The sequence below is a fragment of the Camellia sinensis genome, chromosome 5 (genome assembly GCF_055761805.1).
Source record: "Camellia sinensis isolate YWXY chromosome 5, ASM5576180v1, whole genome shotgun sequence".
In the NCBI taxonomy this organism is placed as follows: Eukaryota; Viridiplantae; Streptophyta; class Magnoliopsida; order Ericales; family Theaceae; genus Camellia; species Camellia sinensis.
This window is the reverse complement of record NC_138965.1, coordinates 171,257,617-171,281,416: the sequence shown is the minus strand read 5'-3', so window position 1 is coordinate 171,281,416 and position 23,800 is coordinate 171,257,617. Positions and strand designations below refer to the sequence as shown.

The window sequence follows — 23,800 nt, the reverse complement described above, 5'->3', positions numbered from 1 at the left end:
ACAAAACAATTAAATACAAATACAGCACAAACAATTTTGTAGTTGACTGATAAAAATAAATTCCTACAATTTTACATTTATATAAGTGGGACTAGTTTTTATGGAGTTGAAATGACACCTTTCGCTTAAAGTGAAATGTAGATGTAGAACTTTGAGACTAGTGAGGAGGCATTAACTTGGAAAGTCATTGCCGTCTTTATTTTGGTAATTTAGACTAAAATGCTAGTTGCCTAATGTTGTGTTTGGTCGAAGAATTTACGGAAAGATTTAGAAAAGAAAAAAAAAATATATGTAAAATTAGATCAAATATATGTATGTTTTATTCATATTTCACCAATATTTTTCATTTTCTTTTTCAATTCCCTCTTCAAATCTTTCAACTAAACACACCATAAAAGTTCAAAATTTGCAACCAAAAACACTATTAGAATATTATGTCCCATACCTAAAATCATTGTTCCTTTGTACTCAATACTCTTTAATGTTACGATTGTATCATGAGATTTTTGTATTTTGAGAGTGTTGTCGTCACCCTATTGGTTCCGTTTGGTAGAATTGTGAGAAAATGATTATACATTATAACTTAACAGATTATAACTTACAGCTGTGAACATAAGCTGGTAACATGTTTGGTATAACTGTGAAATTATGGATTTAAACAGCAGAGTAGTGTTTTGTAAATAAGCTGTAAAATAGTTTTTTTACTGTATAATTGTCATTTTTACCCTTATAAGATATAAAATTTGTGATTTCATTATAATACATTTTTTTCTTTTTTCTTTTTTTATTTTATTTTATTTTCTTTTCTTTTTCACCTTATTTTCTTTCCTTTTTTTTAATTTTTTTTTCTTCTCTTCTTTCATTGTTAATTTTGTTTAATTTATTAATTCATTAAAATTAATATTCATGTTCTAATTTATATTAATGCTATGATTTCATTACATATTATTTTTTATATATTCATTTTAATTATTTATATCTGTATTTATTTTCTTTATTATTATTATTGTTAATTGTGATTTTAATATAAAAATTATCAATTTGCTCATCAATTATTAAAATTAGTATCAATTATTAATTATTATTATAGATATATGTGTGGCATCTGAGCACCCATATTTAGGGAGAGGATTCTCTGTAATTGGGAAATTTGACTTGAGGTTACTATTGGACCTCCTTGGGCCATCATGGAACTCGCACAGATGATCTGAATCGTTCAATATGTAGAGTTCATTGAGTATTTCATCCCTATTAAAAATCACATTGATTGGATATCGATAGACACTTGATCTAATCACATTTGTGTTAACAATTTATTTTAAAAATTATAATTACCATTGACACAAATATTATTTGATTAAGTATTTATCGATATCCGATCAATGAAATTTTTTGTAAATCTAAAGTAGTCAACGAACTTTATACATTAAACGGTTCAGATTATTGATACATGCTTTGTGGCGGATCCACGGAGGCTCAATAACACTCTCCAGTCCAATTTGAATGGGAGAGAAGCCTTACCCCATATTTAATGATTATAAATATCTTCCACATAAATTGGTAAGGCCAACTTATAGTATTTAATATGAGGTTTGCCTATTTTGCCAAATATTTCTTCTTCTTTTTATTTTTTATTTTTTATGTGGCATGATAATTTTTAATATTCTATCTTTTTGAGTGTTATATTCATCAAGAGGGGAATGGGGTTGCTCATTGTTTAGCAAAATTGGCCTCAATGGGACTTTTATTACATGAATACATACATGAAGTAAAATAAAGGAATAAAATAAATTTGATGATAAATACAATTTCTTATTAAATATTGGCTGACAATTATTCTTGAGAATAGGCCTTATTTGGTTTGATTTTGAGAGAGTAATTTTGGAAAAAAAATTTCAAAATTTTGTTTCGAAAATGACTGGTAGCTCGAAAAAAGTGGTCCGATTTTGACTCGAATTCAAATTCGAAGACAAAGACAGAGGAGAAAGAGGGAGAGCAGAGAGGAAGAAGAGAGGAGAAGAGAAAGAGGAGGAGAGAGGGAGAAAGAGAGAGGAGGAGAGGAGATCGTCGCAGCACCACCGTCGCCGCCGCCGATCGTCACAGCACCAGAGATCGTCGCAACACCAGCGCCATCGCCTCCGGCCTCCGCCTCCGCCTCCGCCTCCTTCTCCCCCTGTGATTATGCCCCCTCCAGTCCTCCTCCTTCCTTCTCTTCTCCTTCTCTTCTTCTCCACCCTTCTTCTTCTTCTTCCTTTTGCAACAAAAATACAGGAAAAAAAAAAAAAAAAAGACACCAAAACGACGTCGTTTTGGTGTCGAGCCAAATTCGAGCCAAACTCTTTCGAGCTACGTAGCGGGGTCGATTTTGTTTGGTTTAGTAGTTTTGGTAAACAATTTCCAAAATCATTTTCTCTTTCCTACACATCAATCAATCATTTTTTCTCCCTCCTCTCTCTTTTTCAATCACTCTTTCTCTCACACATATCAACTCAACTATAACAAAATATCAAATCATCCCAAAGTCCCATACTCCAAAATTATTTCTAAAATATACAACCAAACAAATCAAAAAAATTTCTAAACTCTCTTCCTAAATTTTTTTTTTTAAATTTATCTTTCAAAACCAAACCAAACACATCTTTACAAAAGAAATTTTCATATATATGAAAATTGACCTTAATTTTTCTTTTCTTTCTTTGAATGGGGGCTCAACAAGCTTGAATTATACAGTATGACTAGAGTCCATGGAACCAAATAGAGCCACTTGGCGAGGGACCTCTTCCAGAGACAAGACTTAAAACCATTGATAATGCCTGCTATGTAAACCATGTACTATAATAATCCAAAATATAATTTTTACATATATATACATATATCATATGTCTTATTTAAAAATTAAAAATAAAAATAAAAATGAAGGGTCCATGACAGTCTAACAAGAAGATGATTGCTAACCCTAAACTTAAACCAAGATTCCCTACAAGCCGTAAGCCACGAAGGGATATGTCACTAACTCTGATTTTTATTTTTATTTTTATTTTTTGATTTTGTTTTTGGGGACAGTTTTACTAAGCCAATTTAGCACTTCTTGAAAGTATTTGAAAAAAAAAAAATTAAAACTTTCCTCTCTTGATGTAAACCACACATAGGAGTATCTTATCACAAGCTTGTAACAGATTGTAACAGCCCTTTAGTTTCTCCATTTTGAATTCATTTGAAATACTTGTACCTTAGAGTTAGGAAACAGTTTCAACTGCTCTACATTTTAGGATTTCAAACAAATGTTTGTTATCCTGTATGTGTATATATCTGCTGCAAATTGTATATGCAAGTCAGGTTGATTTCCTCAAGCTAATATATCTTACTCTTTATTTTCTTTTTTTTTAATCTCTTTTTTTTTTCGGGTGTTTTTGTTTTCTTTTTGGGGCAATTAAACCAGAGTAATATTATGGTGTGAGTCTCACACTCATGTGAAATATTTAATATAAAATTTGTTAAATTTTTTAAGTCTAACATTTTTCATTAAACTAACCCAATTTACTACTTCTTGAAAACAATTAAAAAAAGTAAATAAAAATTTCATCACATATTTCTCTGTTGTGCTTGACAGGTGACATCCCAACTACTTAGAATGATAGGTCAAGATTCCAGACCACAGGAAACACTAGCCCAAAAAGCAAAAAAAAAAGAAAAAAGAGACCGTTGCACGGACACAAGTCACAATAGTTTCAAAACAAACCCCAATAATTCCAAACCTTCCCACCCACCAACCTTGAATGGCAATACATTACATTAAACAGCTTTCATTGGCAAACCAAACTTTTCCAATTCTCTTTATCAAGCAAGTCCTTGTAGGTACAAACTTTATAGAAAGAAAGAGAAATTCATGAACTTAATAATCTTTATTTATTTCTCAACAATCAAATTAACACCATCAAAGAGAGAGAAGCAACTATACCAAGAAAAGACCCACAATGATCTTCCAAAGAAGACTTTTGCATTTAGTGTTGAAGCCACCACACTTCCACAAGTAAACTAGCCCTAAGAGTAAAAAAAAAAAAAAATTACGCCATGGTCATAATAAGAAGTAGTGAGCCCAACCTTTTGTGATTAATTACGTAAAAAATATATGTACTCTTAGCAAAACTGATTACTAAATCACTTGATTTCGATGTTGCAAAGAGTAACTAGTTTAAAAAACCCTAATTGAAATATGTTGTGGTTAGCTTAGCTAGCCCATATGTGGTAAGGTGATGGAGATTCTGGGGCAGCCCGTCTCTCTTGATTTTCTTGATGGGCAGCCATTCTCTTTTGATGCTTCAACTCTTTGTAAAACTTCTTTATAAACTCTTCAGCTGCCATGTCCACTTGACTGTCTTCTTGATCTCCATCTTTCAATGGAAATGGTGAGTCAGTTATTCTCAACTGCCTCACTATCGGACTTTGCCCGAACCCTGGAAGCGCCAGTGGAGATGCTGATGCTTCCAGTACCTCATTACTATTCAACAGATCAAACACCTTCTGTACGACATCGTCAGAATGGTAGTCATGGTGGTGGCGGCGGCGATGCTGATGGTGGTGGTGTTTTCGCCGGTAGTACGAGGGATAAACCGGGCTGTTGTTGCAACTGAACTCGTATTCGCGGGGAGAAACGAAGGAGAGGTGGATGTCATCAGAGCGGCAGCTGAGGGCGGAGTGGTGGTGGAGCATGAGGTTGCTTATGGCTTTTCCGGCAAGCTTGCCGCGTTTTAGAAGCATGAGGAGATCAACCATTGGCTTGCTCTTTGATATGTCTGTCCTTAACATCAAGAACATTGCTCTTGCTATGTTCCATAGCTTCTTGGCTATTTCTTGTGGACTTGGTTCCATCTCCATTTTTAGAGAGAGAGAGAGAGAGTTTTTTGGTTTGTTGAGAGGGAAGATGAGAGGGGCCATATATATATAAGTCCTTGGAGAGAAGAAGACACCACAAAACTAGAAAATGTTTCACAAAAATCTGAAATATAAAGTAGAAAAATGCTATGACCACTCTCAATCATTGCGAGTTGTTTCAATCTCTTAGCTCCATAGAGTAGTTCAAGTTTGGCATTAGCAACGGTCGCTTTGCTTTTAGCACTTTTATGCTTTTAAGGATTATTATTATAACAATAATACATCCCTCTAAAATTATAATTTTAATTAAGCTTTAGTGAGGTAAAAAATCAAAAAAAAAAAGAGAGACTAAAACGTCACATCAAATGAGCTCCACATACGAGTTATTAGAGCTCACAAATTAGAGTTCCAAAATATTTTATTTATTATTATTATTATTTTTTGATCACTTGATAGGAGGTTAGTAAGTTACTAAGACTTCGTTTGGGAACAGACTATTTTCGTAATTTTTTAATTTTTTAGTTAAAATATGAGGTAAAAAAACTAGTATGTTTGGGATGACTTTTTAATTTTTTTACGAAAATATGTGTAAAAAATATAGAGAAAAGAGAATCTTTGACTTTTTTATATAAGTTATTGACTTTTTAATCTTTTTAGTGATTTTTTAATTTATAAACTAAAAAATAATATTGTCAAACAAAGGCCTAAATTTAAATTATTACGACCACTTGAATTATAATCTGAACATGTTTAGAATGACATATATGACGAACAACATATAATGACAATAATGAACATATTTTATCTCTTACTATTTCCAATCTGTCTTATTTGCCATAAAAAAAAAAAAAATAAATAAAAAACTGTCTCATTAATCAGCATCTTTTTATAAACTAAAAGATAACATTTAAAAATAATAAACTAAAACTAATTTTTTTTAGTTTTTTTTATAATTAAATTATATTAATTTATAAATTGTAAATAAAAATTATATCAAATACTTTAATATTAAATTTTAAAATAAAAAATTATAAATAAATTCAATAAATTGCACCAAATAAATAAATGTAACGTGTCGAGTGTAATAGAAGACTAGTGTTGTTTCATTGCGCGTGGGAAGATGGTTGCTTTCAATGTGTGGAAGTGCTGTGGAAATTTCTTATTATTATTTTATTTATTTATTTTGGGATATTATTGGAGGGTGCTTTTTGGAGATTACTAGAAACTCCCATCAATCAATGGGATTAAATTTCTTACCCTCACTTCAATGATTAAAGATATTCGAAATTACAAAATTAATTATATATAAATAAAAAATTTATACGTAAAATTTTTATAAAATGATGCATTAAAATAATATTCATTCACTCAAAAAAAAAAAAAAATCATGAAAATGACTTGTTATTTCGACTACCATCAACATTGGTTTGATAGGCAACTTTTCTTCTTCTTTTTCTTTTTCTTATTTTTTTTTAACAAAAAAATTATTTACAAATCACGTTCCGAAGTTAACGGGTTGTTACAGTTTGGTTTGACCAGGATTTGATTACTTCCTCAACTTGTTAATTACACTTCTGACCAACTTTATACAGACTCAAGTATATGCCTTGTGTGATGTGCAATCAATCATGTAGCATTGGTCAATTTTTCAAACATTTTAAAGAGAATAATTAATTTCATTCAAGTTGGCTTACATAAACAGTAACCACAAACGTTCTATATTAAAGTAATCCTAAACAAGAATAACAGTTTTTATGGGAGCAGCTTCCCTTAAAACACTATCCCTTTATAGTCTCTCAAGATTCTATTTTGTGGGCTCTATGACATTCGGAATGATAATTTAAATCGTTCATTTTGTATGTCTCAAAAATAAGAATATATATGTAAAAATTAACTTGTTTAGACATCAATAGACAAATTAATAATTGTATTTTGTTTTATATTGATGTCCAATCAAATTAATTTTTTGTATATATATTCTTTTTTACTAGCCTTACTAGTTGAACAGTTCGAATCACTGTTGTGGATTTCGTGAAGCGACAAAATGGAGTCTTAAGAAAGTACAGAAAAAAATGAAATCTTAAGAGGAGTTGTTGCAATTTTTATGGCCCAAAATTATAATGTAAGATTTGGTATCGACTAATTATAGATACATAAACATAGTTTGTGATTCCAAATTTGTTACGTTCCCTATCCTAATAAATATGAAATTTTATGTGAATTTATATTAAAATGGAGATTTTAATTTTCGTACATAAAATTTCAAACACATCATGAAAAATTAAAATCAATGATTTATAATTATTAAGTGTTTAAAGTTTTTAATTTTTTTTCAATATTTATAACCATATTATTAGATTTTGAAATGAATATCTCAAATGTTAACATTTACTGACACATAAGTATATGTGACGAATCGGTAAAATTATTTGATTATTCAAGAGCGTCATATAATAATACCTTTCACCAATCATTAATTATTGGGTAAATTATAAATACACTCTCTGAGATTTACTTAAAATACAGATTATCTCCTGTAGTTTGAAAAATTACAAATACTCTCTTATTATAATTTTTTATTTAACAGAATTAACTAAAAAAATAAAATTCATAATTGTTCTCCTATATAATAATAAAATTACCAAATTATTAATTAAAATATATTTTTAACATAATTAAAAAATATTAATTGACTTGATAATTTATTAATAAAAATAGCAATTTGTTATGAAACTAGAAACCTCAGATGGTAGAATGTAATTTTCAAAAATCATAAGGAGTAATTCATATTTTAATTAAATTTCAAAAAATATATTTATAATTTACCCTTAATTATTATGTTCTTTATTATTCTCTTAATTTAATATAAAATCATAATTGAGAATTTACATTATAAAATCTTGATGTGTTTAACATTCTTCCTCCCATATTTGTTAGCCAGAGAGATCGAGTAGCTGCAACTGCCAGCCTGACATGGTTGGCATGAATGATTAGTCTCACCTACTTTTGACACGTGTCACTCTACCTGGAGATCTAGAATGAATCTGTGGCCGTACACTTCCGCATGAATCTTTAGGATGGGTGTTTGTTGTTGTTGTTGTTGTTGTTTTAAAAAAAATTTAGATCTTATTCCATGTGAGAAATTGAAAATTTAATTTTTAAAATTTTAATTTTTTTTTTACTTTTTAAATTCATCTACATAAGATGAATGGAAAAAAATAAAAAAATTTTAACATAATTTTAAAAACAACAATGATTCATCCCACTAAAAACATCACCACTAATAGCACTAATGCATTAAAAAAGTAAAAAAAAAAAAAATACAACTCCAAGACCAAAACATCACATCATTAATGGCGGAACCCACTGCCACCTAATTAGTGGGAGCACTAATTAGTGCTCCCAAGCATTTTTCTTTTAAAAAACAATCATCAAAGATTAAAAAAAAAATCAAAAAAATTTAACTTTATTTAGAAGTTCTCAAATAGCTGCATCTGAACCGTTTAATGAATGATTTGTTATTGATTGAGCTGAGAATATCTCTAATAGAATGATTAGAGGTGCATTTGGCAATTGATTTTTTTAGTTAAAAAATCAAACAGTCACTAAAAACTTAAAAAGTCATATAAAAAAGTCAAAATTCTTTATCATTTTATCCACATTTAACATTTTTTTTATAAAAAATTAAAAAGTCATTTCCAAATACTTTTCACCTCATATTTTAGTCAAAAAATTCTTTCTCAAATCAACCATACATTTGTGTGTAAAATATTTATTAGTTTTGAAAATGAGTATGTACTCTAATAGTATGGTTGTAGAGTATGTTATAATAAGAAGACCCAACACAATTAGCAAGGGAAAAGAACAACAAAAATACATTGGAGATAGAAAACCAAAGTGCGTTAATCTACTGCCACGAATTCTAATAGTTAATTCAAATGATGCTCTTAGAATGAGGGGCATAATCATCAACACACACCAGCTTAAATTGACCTAAACAAATTTATGCGATCAAGTGAGTGGGTTGGGTGATAAAAATTAATGGTCAATTGTCATATTGGTTAAAATTTGTTAATCTGCTTACAAAATAATTCAATCTGTCTATCTATACTTTCCACGCGCACACCAGTATATATATATAAGGCTTTAATATAAGAATTTTCCAATTCTTAGGATTGAAGTGATATATCTCCATCTCTCACTTTTATATCAAACATGACCAATGTGTAAAAGAACATGTGTAAGTCATGTAGAATGAGATGTTGACAACAGGAAAGCATTATAATGTTTCTAATTATAAGGCCTCATTCTTTTTTCCTTTTTCAAGTCAATACTTTTATAACACATTAATTTCCTGATAATTAATCTTAATCTAGTCATGTACTTTGCCCTTTTGATATTTTACAGAAGCAAGAATACAACAAACACATAATTTGTACAAAATTTCTACACCAAGGGTATGGGCACAGAATTTTCCACAAACTTATTTATAGAATGTTGTGTTATAAATTTGTATTTACATTATTTTTCTTTTAGAAATTTCAGTTCTTTTTGTTTCTTTGTCTCTATATCTATCTCTCTTCTTTTATGCTGTGTTTGGTTGGGGGATTTGGAGAGGAATTTGGAAAGGGAAAGAGAAAAGGTGTGTGAAACTATGTGAAATATAGGTATATTTTTTTCACATTTCACCTACCTTTTCCATTTCTCTTTCCAAATCCCTCTTCAAATCTCTCAACCAAACACAACATTAGTAGATGGTGAAAATGATGTGGCAAGCCGACTTGAAGCCAACTAGAAGTGATATTTTTAAGAAGCTAGATGTGGAATTGGAGCCATTGGGGTTGGTGGCCCACTGGAGAATGCATTTGCCACCACCAGCCCGAGTCAAGTTCGACTCTTAGGGGGGCGCAAAAAATCCTAACTTTGTCAGGGGCTCTCTTTGAGACCTCGCGCTGTACTCCGGTCGAAACTTGTCCGTGACCGGGGCGGTTGATGAGCTCCACTGGTACCTCAGTGATGGGTCCCCCACTTGGTGGAGGTTAATTCTTGGCTGGCAATCGGCTATCCCGGGGTCAGGGCCCGCAGGGGCTGTGATGACATCACAGAGCCCTTTTTTCCTGGTTCAAAAAAATAGATGTGGAGTTGGATGTCCAACATTTTCCCCAATTTTACCAGATATCTTCCCCCTTTTCCTCCTAGTTTGGTTTTGAGAATCCTCTTTTTAGGTGGGCTTGGACTATGATTCCAAAAGTCCTAACAAAAAAATATGTATATATATATAATATACTTTGTATTTAATGAAATGTTAAACAAATTAATGCAGAACATAGGGGAATCCATGGCTACTTGGATGTTATTGAGCCCATCTTAATAATAATTATTGTATGTTCATGGAGATATACATGAGATCAAAAACGTTTGATTTTTTAGACTGTTGAGAAATTGTGTTAAAAGGCATGAGTTGTTGATTATCACAAAGTTTGATCATGTGTAGAAGCAATTTAAATAGGCAGGACGTCATTAATTCAATGCTCTTCTAATATTAATTAGTGAGGTCTTGACTATTTAATTATTTTTTATATCACACACTCCAAGTTAAAAAAGTTAAATTCTAGAGAGAGAGAAAAAAAAAATCAAAAAAGGACTGCTCAGGTAGTTAGGCTAGGTTTGGCATAACCTATATAATTCATCTTTTTATCTTTTTTCTATCACATCACCTCTCTACTTTTTTGCACATCTTTTCATAAAAAGACAAAAAGTACAATTTTTTAGGACACTCCACACCAACCCTTAAATTTGACATACACTTTTAGCCTCATTTTGGTGTGATTGATATATCTAGTTGAAATATATATATATATATATATATACATATATTTTGCTTCATTTGTGACAAGCCCATTGAACAATAATGTTGACACAAGCTGCTATAATGACATCTTTGGTTTTCTATCTAATGAAATTTATTAGAGAGGGCCAACTAATTGAAACATTAGCATGTCTATGGTGAGAAATGAAAGTCATTTTCTAATAGAGAATTTACATTTCCTGTTTATTATTACCTTCTTTGGTACAAGTTTACGTGCATTTTGCATCAACATGCCCAAAGTACAAAGCAGAATGTCACATTAAACATTTGGTCCAAGCCAAGGTCAATTTAAAAAAATTAAGGAGTCAGTTTTTCTTCACTCTCAGAGATGGGGTTCATTTTAGACTCATTAAGATAATCTAATTCATTTATTTTGTAAGATATACTAAAAAGGTTATTCATGTAAAAAATCAAATTATTCGAGTATTAGTGACCACATAATCGGTTAAAATTTGTCTTTTAAAAATGCCCAATCTATTCTCAAATCCAATCATATTACTAGCGTCTCTTGATGAACTTGAATTTTTTTATATGGATGATGTACTTGACAGATTTTATAAAATGAACAGTTCAAATCATCTCTAAAGTGCAACAATCATATCATTTCCAACTCCAAGGAGTTAGTCTAGTGGATACAACTCGAGACCTAGGGATGTGTTCTTTGTAGGTCTCAGGTTCAACTCATATTAGGAGCAATCCGCTCCTTACGGCCACGCCCCTGGCAATACCCGAGATTTATCCGATCCACATGGAATGGGTACTTTGCATAGATTCTGGGATTAGTCGAGGTGCACGTAAATTGGACCGGACATCCGGTTATTCACAAATATATATATATATATATATATATATCATTTTCTATATTCAAACGGTAATTAAATGTCTAGTTGTGAGGAGTTATGGCTCCACGGCAGTGGAACTATCTTTTCTCAAAACAATCGAAGGGAAGTTGAAGAGAAAAAGAAAAAAAAAATTCTTTATGAGGAAATATAGATACAACACTAAATGTAAAATCAAAACAATTGGAAGTCTCTAATTGGCAGCTTCCTTCTGTTAATTAAACTAGAGTACTACTACACGAAGAAAAGTAAAGCCCATCAACATCAGTAGGGCAGTTGATGATGTCTAAATGTTTTCAATAATACATGAGGAGGACTAGACTTTTAGGCTTTTGCTTTAGGACAAAGTGTGTTTTAATTAATTTTGAACTCTTTTATATTGAATCTAGTATGGAGTATTAACTAGGAAACTTTCCCTAAAAATACCCAATTTATATTAGTTTAGGGATTATTTGGGATGACCTAAATAAATGCACTTTTTGTCTTTCTACAAAAAGATATGCAGAAAAGTAGAGAGGTGATGTGATAAAAAAAAGATAAAAAGATAAAAAATACGTACTTATTTTGAGTAGCCAAACTTAACCTTAATGTCCTACTAAAATGTTTTTGTAACTCACTCTTACTATCTTATAATGGATACCGATGTAGTTTAGCAGCTTGTCCATTAGCTAAGCGAACTTGCTACCTAAGTCCCTCGAATTTTTATTTGTTTTTAGTAGATTCTCTAGACATAATTTTTTTAAATTAAAGTTAGTCATTATATTAATACACAAATATATGTTAGGAATTTTTTAATACAAAAACTTATGTATGATGTGTTCAGGTCACAAATTTGTGTAAGAAAATGAAAATAAAAGGAAAAAGCCTGTATGAAGTAGACGTTATTTTATTTTTATTTTTTTCCATTTCTTTATACTGCACAAATGCTTCTCTAGATTCATGATTGAAGCACAACATAATTTTGTATCTCAAAAAGGAAGAAAAATAAGTTTAAATTAATATATATATATATATACACAACGTAAAAAAAGGCTCAGTTTTAGATTTTTTGTCTTAGGTCCAAACAAAATTTGAGCTATTTATTTTAGAATTGTTTATTAGGCCGTGTGTTATAAATTTTGATTACAATCTATGAATAAGCCAAATATATCATTTACTGTAAAGTTGTGAGGGTGGTACTTTTAACTCTACTTAAAAATTATAAAATTTTTACTTAAAATAAGCTTAAAACAAAACAAACTACTCGTTTTAACTCTCACGATTATCCCTCATTTGATATTTACAATATAAAACAATCGTATGAATGTATTTGCCTCACAAACTGTAAGCTATTACTATGATATTGGTTTCTCTTGGCCTACAAATGAACTATTAAAATAATGATCAATCTTCCTCAAAGTTTAAATGCTAATTTTATACATTACACAAAGAGGTAATGAATCAAATATATCTTTCTTTTTTCATTCTTTTACAATCGTTAGAAAGTGAATAAATTGAAAGAAATGTTATTCCCTAGTAATGAGACTCAAACTCAAACCTTACACTCAATTAAAAAAATACCTCATCAATTAAGACAACCTTTACGCTATGTTTGGTAACTTAGGAGAGAAAAGAAAAGAAATGATTACTTAAGTAATAAGAGAAAAGAAAAGAAAAGAAATGATTGTAATTTCTCTCCTTTTTGTTTGGATAAGTAAGAAATAAAAGAAAAGAAATGATTGTGATTTCTCTCCTTCTTGTTTGGTTAGATTTCATTAAGAGAAAAAAAAAAGAAATTATTTTATATTATATTACCAAAATAACCTTTTTATATTTTCAATCATTTTATTTCTTTTATTTTTACAGGGGTAAAATTGGTATTATGAAAATATAAACATTTGTGGATTTCTTTTCTCTCCCAATCTCTCCACTTTTGGGAAGATTGAAAATAAGGGTTATGAGAGAAATGAGTTTCTCTCTATTTCTCCCTATTTCTCTCCACTTAAGATAACCAAACAAGGAAGAGAAATACATTTCTCTCTATTTCTTTTCTTTTCTCTCCAAATCACTCAATCCAAACACAGTATTAGTCTTGAATAGCTGGCTATGTTACATGAAGACTTCATCGAAGATAAATCAACCCCAAATTTCAGCCACCATTAATGTGGCACAAGAAGATCCACTATGTAAACAAAGTATTAGTTAAAAAAAAAAAAAAAAATTAAAGAGGAAAATGACTCAATGGAGATATTAAATTAATCAAGAAATTCAAGTTGATTTGAGTTTCCATTGCATTGTTTAAAATCAAACAATCAATACAAGCGTGTCAAAAATGGGCCCTACAAATCACTTTCATCCAACCACTTGATAGCTTTTCTTTGACCCTTAAGGGGCTAAATTAATTGATATTTGTGTCCTAAATTATTGGTAATTAATGTTCTTGGAGTTGTTGTTTTCCTGTCATTTTCTTTGTTCTTTCCAAAGTTTTTCCAAGTAAACTTCTTTTAGGCTCCGTTTGACAAGAGTTAAACAAAAATTTTTTTGATTATTTTAGTCACAAAAAATAAAATAAATTATTTTAGCCATAAAAAATAAAATATCACATCCAACTCATAATCATTACATTCTTCTCTCACAAAAAAAGTCAAAAAAATCAAAAAAGTCAAAAAAGTCAAAAAGTTCTTCCCAAACCAAACTTTTTAACTCAGGCTAAAATAGTCAAAAAAGTCAAAAAACCAAAAAATTAACCCATTTCCCAAACGGAGGCTTAATGACCTTGTAATCTATCATTGAAGCAACTCGAGATAGAAACACATATGTTAATTAAGGCTTTAAGACTTTTTCATTTTAATCCTCTAAGTTTCGACCACTTCCTTGTCATAAGGTTTTGCCGTGTCGTAAGCGGTTGAAAATCACCACCTGTCATGAGTGCAATGGCTGTTTTTTGTGAGTTGATTAGGTCTAGTTCACCACCATCTCATCAAAATTAGAATTTCAATGTTTAGCTTGATCAAAATGGTAATGCAACTCCAATGATGGAGATTGCAAGTAATCTTAATCCTAATTAGGATAACATATATATAAAGTCAGGCTTGGCATGAAGTCTGAGTTTAAATCTTTTGAATATGTAATATGATTTTCCCTATCCCTATTTACCTTCTACCCATTGTAAGCTTGGGGTCGAATTACTTGCATACGGTTTAAGAAACAGTTAAATTGCCCAAGGTCCATAGGATAGATCAAATTGTTGACCATGAGCATAAATGTTACTTTTGAACTAGCTTAAAATGCCTCCAAATTTGATAGACTGATTCAAAACGCATCACTATCCTCAACGATGGTGCATGATGAATTTTGTCCCAATTCCTTCATTCAGATCTTTACATTAACAATTTTGTCATTTATGAATTTTGTTTTTAGTAATAACTTCGATTAAGAATAACAATTTTTTAGTGCCATTTAATTTGACACATTGCTTATACAAACACAAATTTGATATTCTGCCAATTTTCTATTTACTTTTTATTATTTTTGTGTCTAGCAAAAATTGGCCTTTAGTTGTTTCCTTGTTGAAGTAGTAGTCCTTTTATATTATAAATTATAATGTAAATTTTAGGGCAAGATAACTTATCAATACAATATTCTGTTTGAGAATTCACTACAAGAAAAATAGGATATTATCACTTTTTTTTTTTTTGGGGGGGGGGGGGTTTAAAAACGTTGTGAAATGTTTTATGATTTTTCACCTTCTCAGCCAATTTAATTATTTTATCTTGTTTTGTACGCCGTTAATAGAAAACTGTGAAATAATGTTTATTTGGGATTGAAAAGGCATGTTTCTGATCAAAAGAAGAGAACAGAGGCGTGACTTTTGTGTGTGTGTGTGTGTGTGAGAGAGAGAGAGAGAGAGAGGGAGAGAGAGAGAGAGAGGCAAAGAGAGAAATCGGGGCCTTGGATCTTCGATCTCCATCGATTCTTTGGTTGTATGATCTGAAAATTCTTGTTCTGTACTTGATTTGAGTGTATCTCTGTAATATCATTTGAATCCCTCTTACCTAAGTCGATCTAGGGCTCAAGGTTAGAGTTTTCTGATATGGATTTGCTACATTCACATAAGATCTGTAAACTTTCATAGCTTAAACTAACGATTTATAGTTGATTTCTAGTTTCTTTTCTTCTGTTTTGTATTTTCTCTTTCCAAATCGATTTATCTAGGGTTATGAGTGCCGTATTAATGTCTCTGATCACGTACAGGATAAGCAAGCAGTGTTGGATCTGGATCGTTAGCAACAATGAGTAGAAGCAAGCTCAACGATGTAGAGATGTAGATCTTATTCTCAGATCTGTTCTCTATCCGATCAGAACTACTCTCTCTATCTCTCCGATCTGCTATTATGGTAATATCAAATCTACTCTCTCAATCTCTCCGATCGAATTTCATGTATTCTCTAAATTGCTCTATGAGATTTGGACCTTTCTCTCTAGTTTTTGATTGAATCTCATTATCTTTGTCGCTCTATCACATTTTCCTTATAGAAAATGTCAAAACAATTTCTAAAATTGGTGCTGGTGACTAGTTCGTTGGTGCTCTCCTATGCATATTGATGATGACCGATTTGTAGTTGAGGGTTGTATTTCCTGATGAGTAGTTCGTTGATTGATTCTTATCCTACTGACATAAATTTTTTTATGGATTTTTTTTTGTTGGAATAACTTGTTGATATTGCAATTCTTATTGTACCATTTTCCTTGCATGTTAAATGTTTGATAAAATGTGTCAATGAAAAACTTTTGTAATTTTTATTTTACCTTTTAATTTTTAGCCAAACACCAAAAAATAAAAATGATGATGGAACTCTTACTGTAAAATAAACTTTTATCAGTGGTATTTTCTGCCAATCTGAAAGGGGTATTATCTCTGTCTCTACCATGGGATCTTCCAAGCAATGTATTGGAAAAACCAAACTAACCTGACCAGACCCTTTGGTTCTCGGGTTTTCTGGGTATTTTGTGCACCCTTAATGATAATAATGTGAAAAAATAGTTGGAAACTGCAACACTACTATAAAAATAGTTAAAGATCACACTTTGACAAAAAAAATATCTCACTTTTGTTGGAAGTGTGACAAAAAATTAGATTGATATTTTAATCACACTTAATTTGATTGAGTGTGATAATATTCATTTTTTATATCACTTTTCAATTAGGTGTGATTACATATAAATTTTTTTAATCACACATTCTAATTAAAGTGTGATTATATAAACACTGCTACTTTTTAATCACCCTTTTTTAAATAAGTGTGATTAGATATATATTTTTTAATCACACATTCTAATTAAAGTGTGATTATTTATATATTTTTTAATCACACCTTCTAATTAAAGTGTGATTATATATACATTACTGCTTTTTAATCACACTTTTTAAATAAGTGTGATTATATATATATTTTTTAATCACACATTCTAATTAAAGTGTGATTATTTATATATTTTTTAATCACACCTTCTAATTAAAGTGTGATTATATATATATTACCACTTTTTAATCACATTTTTTAAATAAGTGTAATTATATATATATATATATATATATATATATTTAATCACACTCCACTACAAGAAAAAGCATCTTTGGCGACTAAAAAAGCACATTTGGTCGCTGAAAGTATAGGTTTTGGCGGCTAAAAAAACATTAGTAGCTAAAAGTAAAGATTTTTGGTGACTAAAAAAATTTAGTAGCCAAAAATATAGGTTTTGGCAACTAAAAATCTATTTGGTTGCCCATATATGGCTTTTACTGACTAAAAAAATTTTAGTAGCCAAAAGTAAGGCTTTTTGGCAACTATAAAAAAATTAGTAGCCAAAAGTAAGGTATTGGGTGACTAAAAAGATGTTTGGTCGCCAAAAGTGAGGCTTTTACCGACTAAAAAAATTTTAGTAGCCAAAAGTGAGATTTTTTGGCGACTAAAAAAAATTTAGTAGCCAAAACTAAGGCATTGGGAGATTAAAAAGATGTTTAGTAGTCAAAAGTGAAGCTTTTTAGCGACTAAAAAGAAGTTTAGTCGCCAAAAGTAGTAATTTTAGCCTGAGAATTAAATTTTTTAACGACTAAAAAATAATTAGTAGCCAAAAGTATAGAATTGGCGACTAAAATTATGTTTAGTCGCCAAAAGTGGTCTCTTTTTTTTTTCTAGTAAATAGTTTATTTTTACATAAATTATGTTCAATAAAAAATAATTATCTTTATATATATATATATACACTTTTATATTAATACGGGTCTATGTACTATATAAATAATATATGTTGTATATATAATTATATGGTGTTATAGAGGTGTAGTGGAAAGAGTGTATTGTATAAGGTTTATGGTGTAAGAGGGTTGATGGTTTGAATATCCACAAGGGCAAATGAGAAGCTAGTGAGTGTAATTTTTTTTTTTTCACATCTAAATGTTATTAATCACACTTAAAAGGTGAAATCTAAATGTTATTAATCACACTTAAAATGTGTGATCTAAATACTATTAATCACACTTAAAAAGTGTGATCTAAACATTTTTAATTGCACTTAAAAGGTGTGATCTAAATGTTATTAATCACACTTAAAAGGTGTGATTAAAAATGACCCCTTTTAATCACACTCCCAAATATCACACTTTAATGTGTGATTAAATAACATACATCACACAAAAAAGTGTGATCTTTATCTGTTTTTGTAATAGTGACTTCTGATCTACTACTGGAACATGATAAGTTTTTGTTGAAAATATATGTTTTACATTAATCTTTGAGTTGCATAAGATCAATTTTTTTTTTCTCTCTCCGTTTTTCTCATTTTTAATAAATGTATGCTTGAGTTTAAAATTTTTAATGGTACATATATATATTTGTTAGTGTAATCCTAAAATTATGATAATTTTTTAAATTTCTAGATCGCATCATATTTGGATTATCCTTCAATAGCTTTGAGCCAATCAAATGGAAAACGTAGAGGATCTGTGTTGTGCTTGTGTAGTTCAATATCATAACACTACAACAAAATACACCTTTGGCGACTAAAATTAGCAACTAAAACAAATTTAGTCACCAAAAGTTTTGGAATTGGCGACTAAAAATTTTTTTGGTCGCCAAAAGTATAAAATTTAACTACTAAATTTTTTTAGTCGGGATATATTAATTATTGGCGACTAAAAAATAATTTAGTCGCTGAAAATACTACAATTGGCGACAAAAAAAAATTTTAGTCGCCGTATATTGAGTTTTGGATACTAAAATATTTAGTCGCCGAAATGTAAAATTAAAAATTTATTTTTTATCTTTTGGCGACCAAAAGTTTAGTCGCCAAAACATATTTTCAGCGACCAAAAATTAGTTTAGTCGTCGTTTATTAGGTATTGGCTACTAAAATATTTAGTCGCCAAACGTAAAATAAAAAAAATAAAAAAACTATCTTTGGCGACCAAAAGTTTAGTCGCCAAAACATATTTTCAGCAACCAAAAATTAGTTTAGTCGCCAAAAAATAAAAAAAAAATCGGAGGGAGACCTTTCTAATTTAAATTTGAGGGATTTATAAAAGTAATTGGCGACTAAAAATTTAGTCGCTAATGGTGTAATATATATATATATATATATATTAGGGGTGGGCGCGGGTCGGTTGCGGCCACGAAACCTCCAATCCGCCATCCGTCCGCCAGATTGGCGGATTGAAGAAAATCAATCCGCATCCGTCCGCCAATCCGGCGGATGTGGATTGAGCGGATTGGCGGTTTGGCGGATGGATGCGAATCGGTTTGGCGGTTTAAAATTTTATAAATTTTCAACATAATTCAACTTGTGCACTTCCTTAAAAAAAAAAGAAAAAAAAAGTATTACAGTCAATGACTTAAAAAAGTATTACAATCACTGTATGCCTTATCCAAAGAAAGAAAGTTTGAAACTTTAGAATATCACGATCACTGTATGCTTCATCCACATATTACAATTACAGCATGATTCATCCCTATAAAGTATTACAATCTGTGATTCTTAAAATATAATAACAATTCAAACCACCAAAACCATAAACAGAGCAGTAGTAGAGATTGAATGTCTCTATATTGTTACATCTACATATGTTTTTGAAAACAAAAACCAACCAGCATATATCATATTTTTTATTTTTTATTTTTAGAGTTAGATTTAAAAACTAAAAAATATAGATGAATAATATGTTTATTTTTTTCAATTCAAAAATATATTCAAGTTGAAAACTTTTTTTCAACAGAATATTTAAACTCTTTTTCAATTGAAAACACAAACATAATATTTAAACAAATTGAAAATACAAAGTCTTATAAATTACTACAGGTGCTCACGATTTGGCGGTTTGGCGGTTCGGTTGCGGCCAAAAAATCTCAAATCCGCCATCCGTCCGCCAAATTGGCAGATTGGAGAAAATCAATCCGCAACCGTCCGCTCATCATCACGCATCCGTCCAAAATGCGGCGGATCGGTTCGGTTCGGTCGGTTTTGGCGGATCGGTATATCCGCTGCTCACCCCTAATATATATATTTGGTTTCGATCTGCTAACACAACAGACAAAGGAAACATTTTCCACTATTAGAGAGAGAGAGAGAGAGAGAGATGGGGTTGGGGTTGCTAGCTTCCAGAGCCTTGCGTTTCAAATCTCCAAACCCTAGATATGCCATCGTTCGAACCATCGTCTCCACAGCTGAGCTCCAGAAGCCAGAAACTGCTGCTGAAGCCCAGCCTCCGCTAGATGATGTCCAAAATCGAACCCCAGTGGGAGGAGCTAGGGTCCACTTCTCCAACCCCGGAAGACACGATCGAGGTGTTCGTGGATGGCTATAAAAATCCCAAAGGGGATGACCGTTCTACAGGCCTGCGAGGTCGCCGGCGTCGAAATTCCCAGATTCTGCTACCACAGCTGCCTCTCCATTGCAGGAAACTGCCGTACGTGCCTTGTCGAGGTCGAGAAGTCGCCCAAGCCTGTCGCTTCTTGCACCATGCCCGCTCTTCCAGGTTTTCATTTATTTTTTTACGGATTAGTAATGCCATTTGCTTAATTCATCTGGGTTTTAGTATTTTGTTGGGTTCATTATCTATGGTCTATTATTATTTTTTTCTGGGTTCACTTGATTAGTTCAAAATTTGGTTTTTGATATATTTATACTTTTAATTTATTACTATTTTCATGGTTATATTTTGTTAGGTAGGTGTATTTACACTGTTATCTCCTGTCCTGTTATATATTAGATCATGATGGGCTCTAGGATTATAGGTTTGTTTGCCTAAAAAGTGTTTGACAAAAAGACACTGTTGGTTTATCTTATTTGATGGGTTGTTACTCTCGATCTTTTTCAAATTTTAGATTTTGTTTATTCTTTTTCAGTTAATTTGTTGATTTTGTGAGAGGGTTATGATTAAATCAGTCTGGGAATGATTGTGGGATTAATTAGATGATGTTCTTTCTGGGATTGTGCTGAATTGTTGATATCTCATGAATCTATGTCCTCTTAAATGAGACTGTTGATCTTCTTTGATTTTTTTTAATAAATTATTGTACTCTTATTATTTTTGTTGCTCCTTGAAACTCAGCCATACGATCAATCACAAATTTGATGAGTTGATTGAGGAAAGACCCTTGTTTGTTGAGGGAGGAAGACATTGATAAATGAGTTTTCTTTTGAGAGATTTCATCTATGCGTTTATCATATAACTTCCCTTATATTAATTTTTACACCATTGCATTTGAGGCCTTAAAGTTTTGAGGGATTTATAAAAGTAATTGGTGACTAAAAAATTTAGATCATAAACTCTGAATTTGGATCATTGGTTTAGGTGATTGTTTGTTTGATATGTGGATTGTTAAATTTTTTGCCCACCAAGTGTTTGATTCTATGCTCAAGTGACAAATTTATCAGAAACAATTGGAACATTGAGTGTTTGAATCTGTTTCAATCTGCTTTCACAATTGAGCATGGTCACCAATATATGTACACCATTGTAACTCTGTTACAAAGTATTGTGATTTTATTGAGAGATAGACATTAATGAAGATCATTAGAGAGATAGACATTAATAGCAAATCAAACCACTGCATAATTAGCCAAGCCCCATGGAGTCATAAAAGAAGACAAATTTCTGTAAGGTTCCTTCAATACAAAAGTGGCCAAATAGTGATCATTTTTTACAACTTCCGTTTCATTCATTCTAATAAGGATGGGGCTCATCAGAAAGCATAAGTTATAATGTGAAAACTCCAACTAGATTTATTGATGAGATATATTGTGGTTAAATTCTCATTCGTTGATGAATCCCCATATATTTTATTCATATTTAGTTGGAACTAGATGGGTTGAAGACAATTTTATGCTCTAACTCACTCAGATTCTTGTACTTATTTGAATGTGTTGGTGTAGACGTCCCCCGAACGCCCCAGGAGGGTGAGTCCCGTTCTGTTCGATATTGGGGTCACTACAGCTTAGGACTCTAAAATTGTCACGGTTCTAAATCTGAACCAAAGAGTCCAAATCCGGCAAATCATTTTGAGAAAACAGATTTTGAAAGAAGTGTCAAACATAGACTGCTTTGCCAGATACAGAGTCGCCACCTAAATGTTTTATTTTGGGAAATTTAGGAAACCCTGACTCGTTTGCCTAAGGCCACGTGTCCGTCATCACCAAAGTTGCCTCAGCTCGGGAACTTGTGTACGATTGGGAAAGGTCACTTCGTGAGCACCCCCGCTCGCCCGATCAAAGATCGGCCTCTACTAACCATGATATCTATTTTTGAAAACATTATGTGTTCTTATTCCGGTTATTAGCCTAGATTTACTATGTGATGCGCACAGCATGCAAGTATAGACTGGATCGCCTGAATTGGAACAAAACATTTCATGTTTGTTTTTGAAAGATGGTTTGCTACTCGCAAGTAGGCTTAAAATGCAGATTTCGCCACCCTCGGGTGGGCTTAAGAAAAGGTGGTTTTGCCACTATCTAGTGGGCTTTAAAACTCACAGTTAATGATTTGTTCTAATCCAGATAACCCAACCTTCACCCACAGGCATTCAGGCAGTTATATCACATAAGCAAATAGCCTCGTGGTAAGCATGCTATTCATGGCAGTCACTCACACGCATGCAAGGATGCTAAAGCATAAAACTCACCGAGTACTTCAAGCCAAAACAGAAACCGATTAGAAATCCATGTATGATCCTAATTGTACAGAAATGCCTAATGCAACACATGCAAAATGCAACTATAGCAGGCTCGGCTATTCTAAACATGGCATATGAGATGCAACAGCCAACAAGTATTCAACTTTGAAATTGAAATACAAATGCAGTTAGTATGATGCGCCGAGCCCGGTGCATGCAAAACAGATGAATAAATGCAAACATGTTATCATACTGCATGCTAATTGAAACATGCCCTAATCTAACCATCATAAGCGGATAAATAAAAGGGAGAAAGACGTGGGGTTGGAAGACATACAACACACACACGCACACTTATTACAGTTATGCCCTCGCGCAGAGGGTCCGAATGAATAAGTACAGTTCCAAATAATACAGTCCACATATAAACAAATTCCTAATTAATTTACAAATTAACTAAGAAAGCCATAAACTGGCATGCAAGCCAGGGACTGCCTTGACTCTGATAAACGATGCATGTCTGGGCTACCTTGCGCGGAAATCCACTGGGATGCCCCAATTAGCCTCTATTTTACAATTATTCTTGGAAAGCGCGCCAAGCTCCGAAAGGTTGCTAATTCTTGATTTGCTGCAACAGAGAGCAGAAAAGGGGCATAGCAATGTATTTTCACAAATGTATGCATGCCTCGATCCTCATGCCACCAATCACGCATCTCGATACATGATGGCCGAGGGGTCGAATTGTGCAACTCAATATGGAATGAATGCACATGAAAACTCAACTAAAACCTAACTCCATCATGGATAATCCGGAGTGTCGGTGACTGGGAATTGAGACACGTTCCGTCACTCGGAGTACGAAACGTACCTCGTTTCCCGTGCCCGGGCTAACTCCTACCCCGAGCACGATGCAATATGCATGATATGCATGAAATGCAACTAATATACAACCTAGCATGCACAATGCTATGAAATGGCATACGCAATGCTATGAAATAAAATGGCATACACAATGCATAAATGGGCTTACACTAACATGAGTGGACCTCAGCCACACTCACATAAGAGGCCAT

General features: G+C 31.8%; 1 protein-coding gene and 2 long non-coding RNA genes across 5 annotated transcripts in view; 2 read left to right on the top strand and 1 right to left on the bottom strand.

Annotated features, from left to right (window-relative positions):
- Positions 1 to 3,883: 3,883 nt before the first annotated feature.
- LOC114281375 (uncharacterized) lies at positions 3,884 to 5,063 on the bottom strand. The gene has a single exon (XM_028223819.2). The coding sequence runs from the start codon at positions 4,933 to 4,935 to the stop codon at positions 4,228 to 4,230; it is 708 nt and encodes a 235-aa protein (XP_028079620.1). The 5' UTR covers positions 4,936 to 5,063; the 3' UTR covers positions 3,884 to 4,227.
- Positions 5,064 to 15,478: 10,415 nt separating this feature from the next.
- LOC114294376 (uncharacterized) overlaps positions 15,479 to 23,800 on the top strand; it is a 46,206-nt gene continuing 37,884 nt past the window's right edge. The window contains exons 1-2 of one of the 2 annotated variants that reach the window (XR_014330492.1): positions 15,479 to 15,636; positions 15,814 to 15,956. This is a non-coding gene — a long non-coding RNA (uncharacterized LOC114294376). Of the gene's footprint in view, positions 15,957 to 23,800 lie in introns of both variants that reach the window. The other variant, XR_014330491.1, reaches the window with a different exon arrangement.
- Positions 20,139 to 23,800, top strand: part of LOC145790982 (uncharacterized) — a 37,548-nt gene continuing 33,886 nt past the window's right edge. The window contains exon 1 of one of the 2 annotated variants that reach the window (XR_014330494.1): positions 20,139 to 20,590. This is a non-coding gene — a long non-coding RNA (uncharacterized LOC145790982). The remainder of the gene's footprint in view (positions 20,591 to 23,800) is intronic. The other variant, XR_014330495.1, reaches the window with a different exon arrangement.

What these genes read in the sequence shown, in the direction of transcription:
- LOC114281375 (XM_028223819.2), bottom strand. Translation starts at nt 4,935, where the DNA reads ATGGCCCCTCTCATCTTCCCTCTCAACAAACCAAAAAACTCTCTCTCT.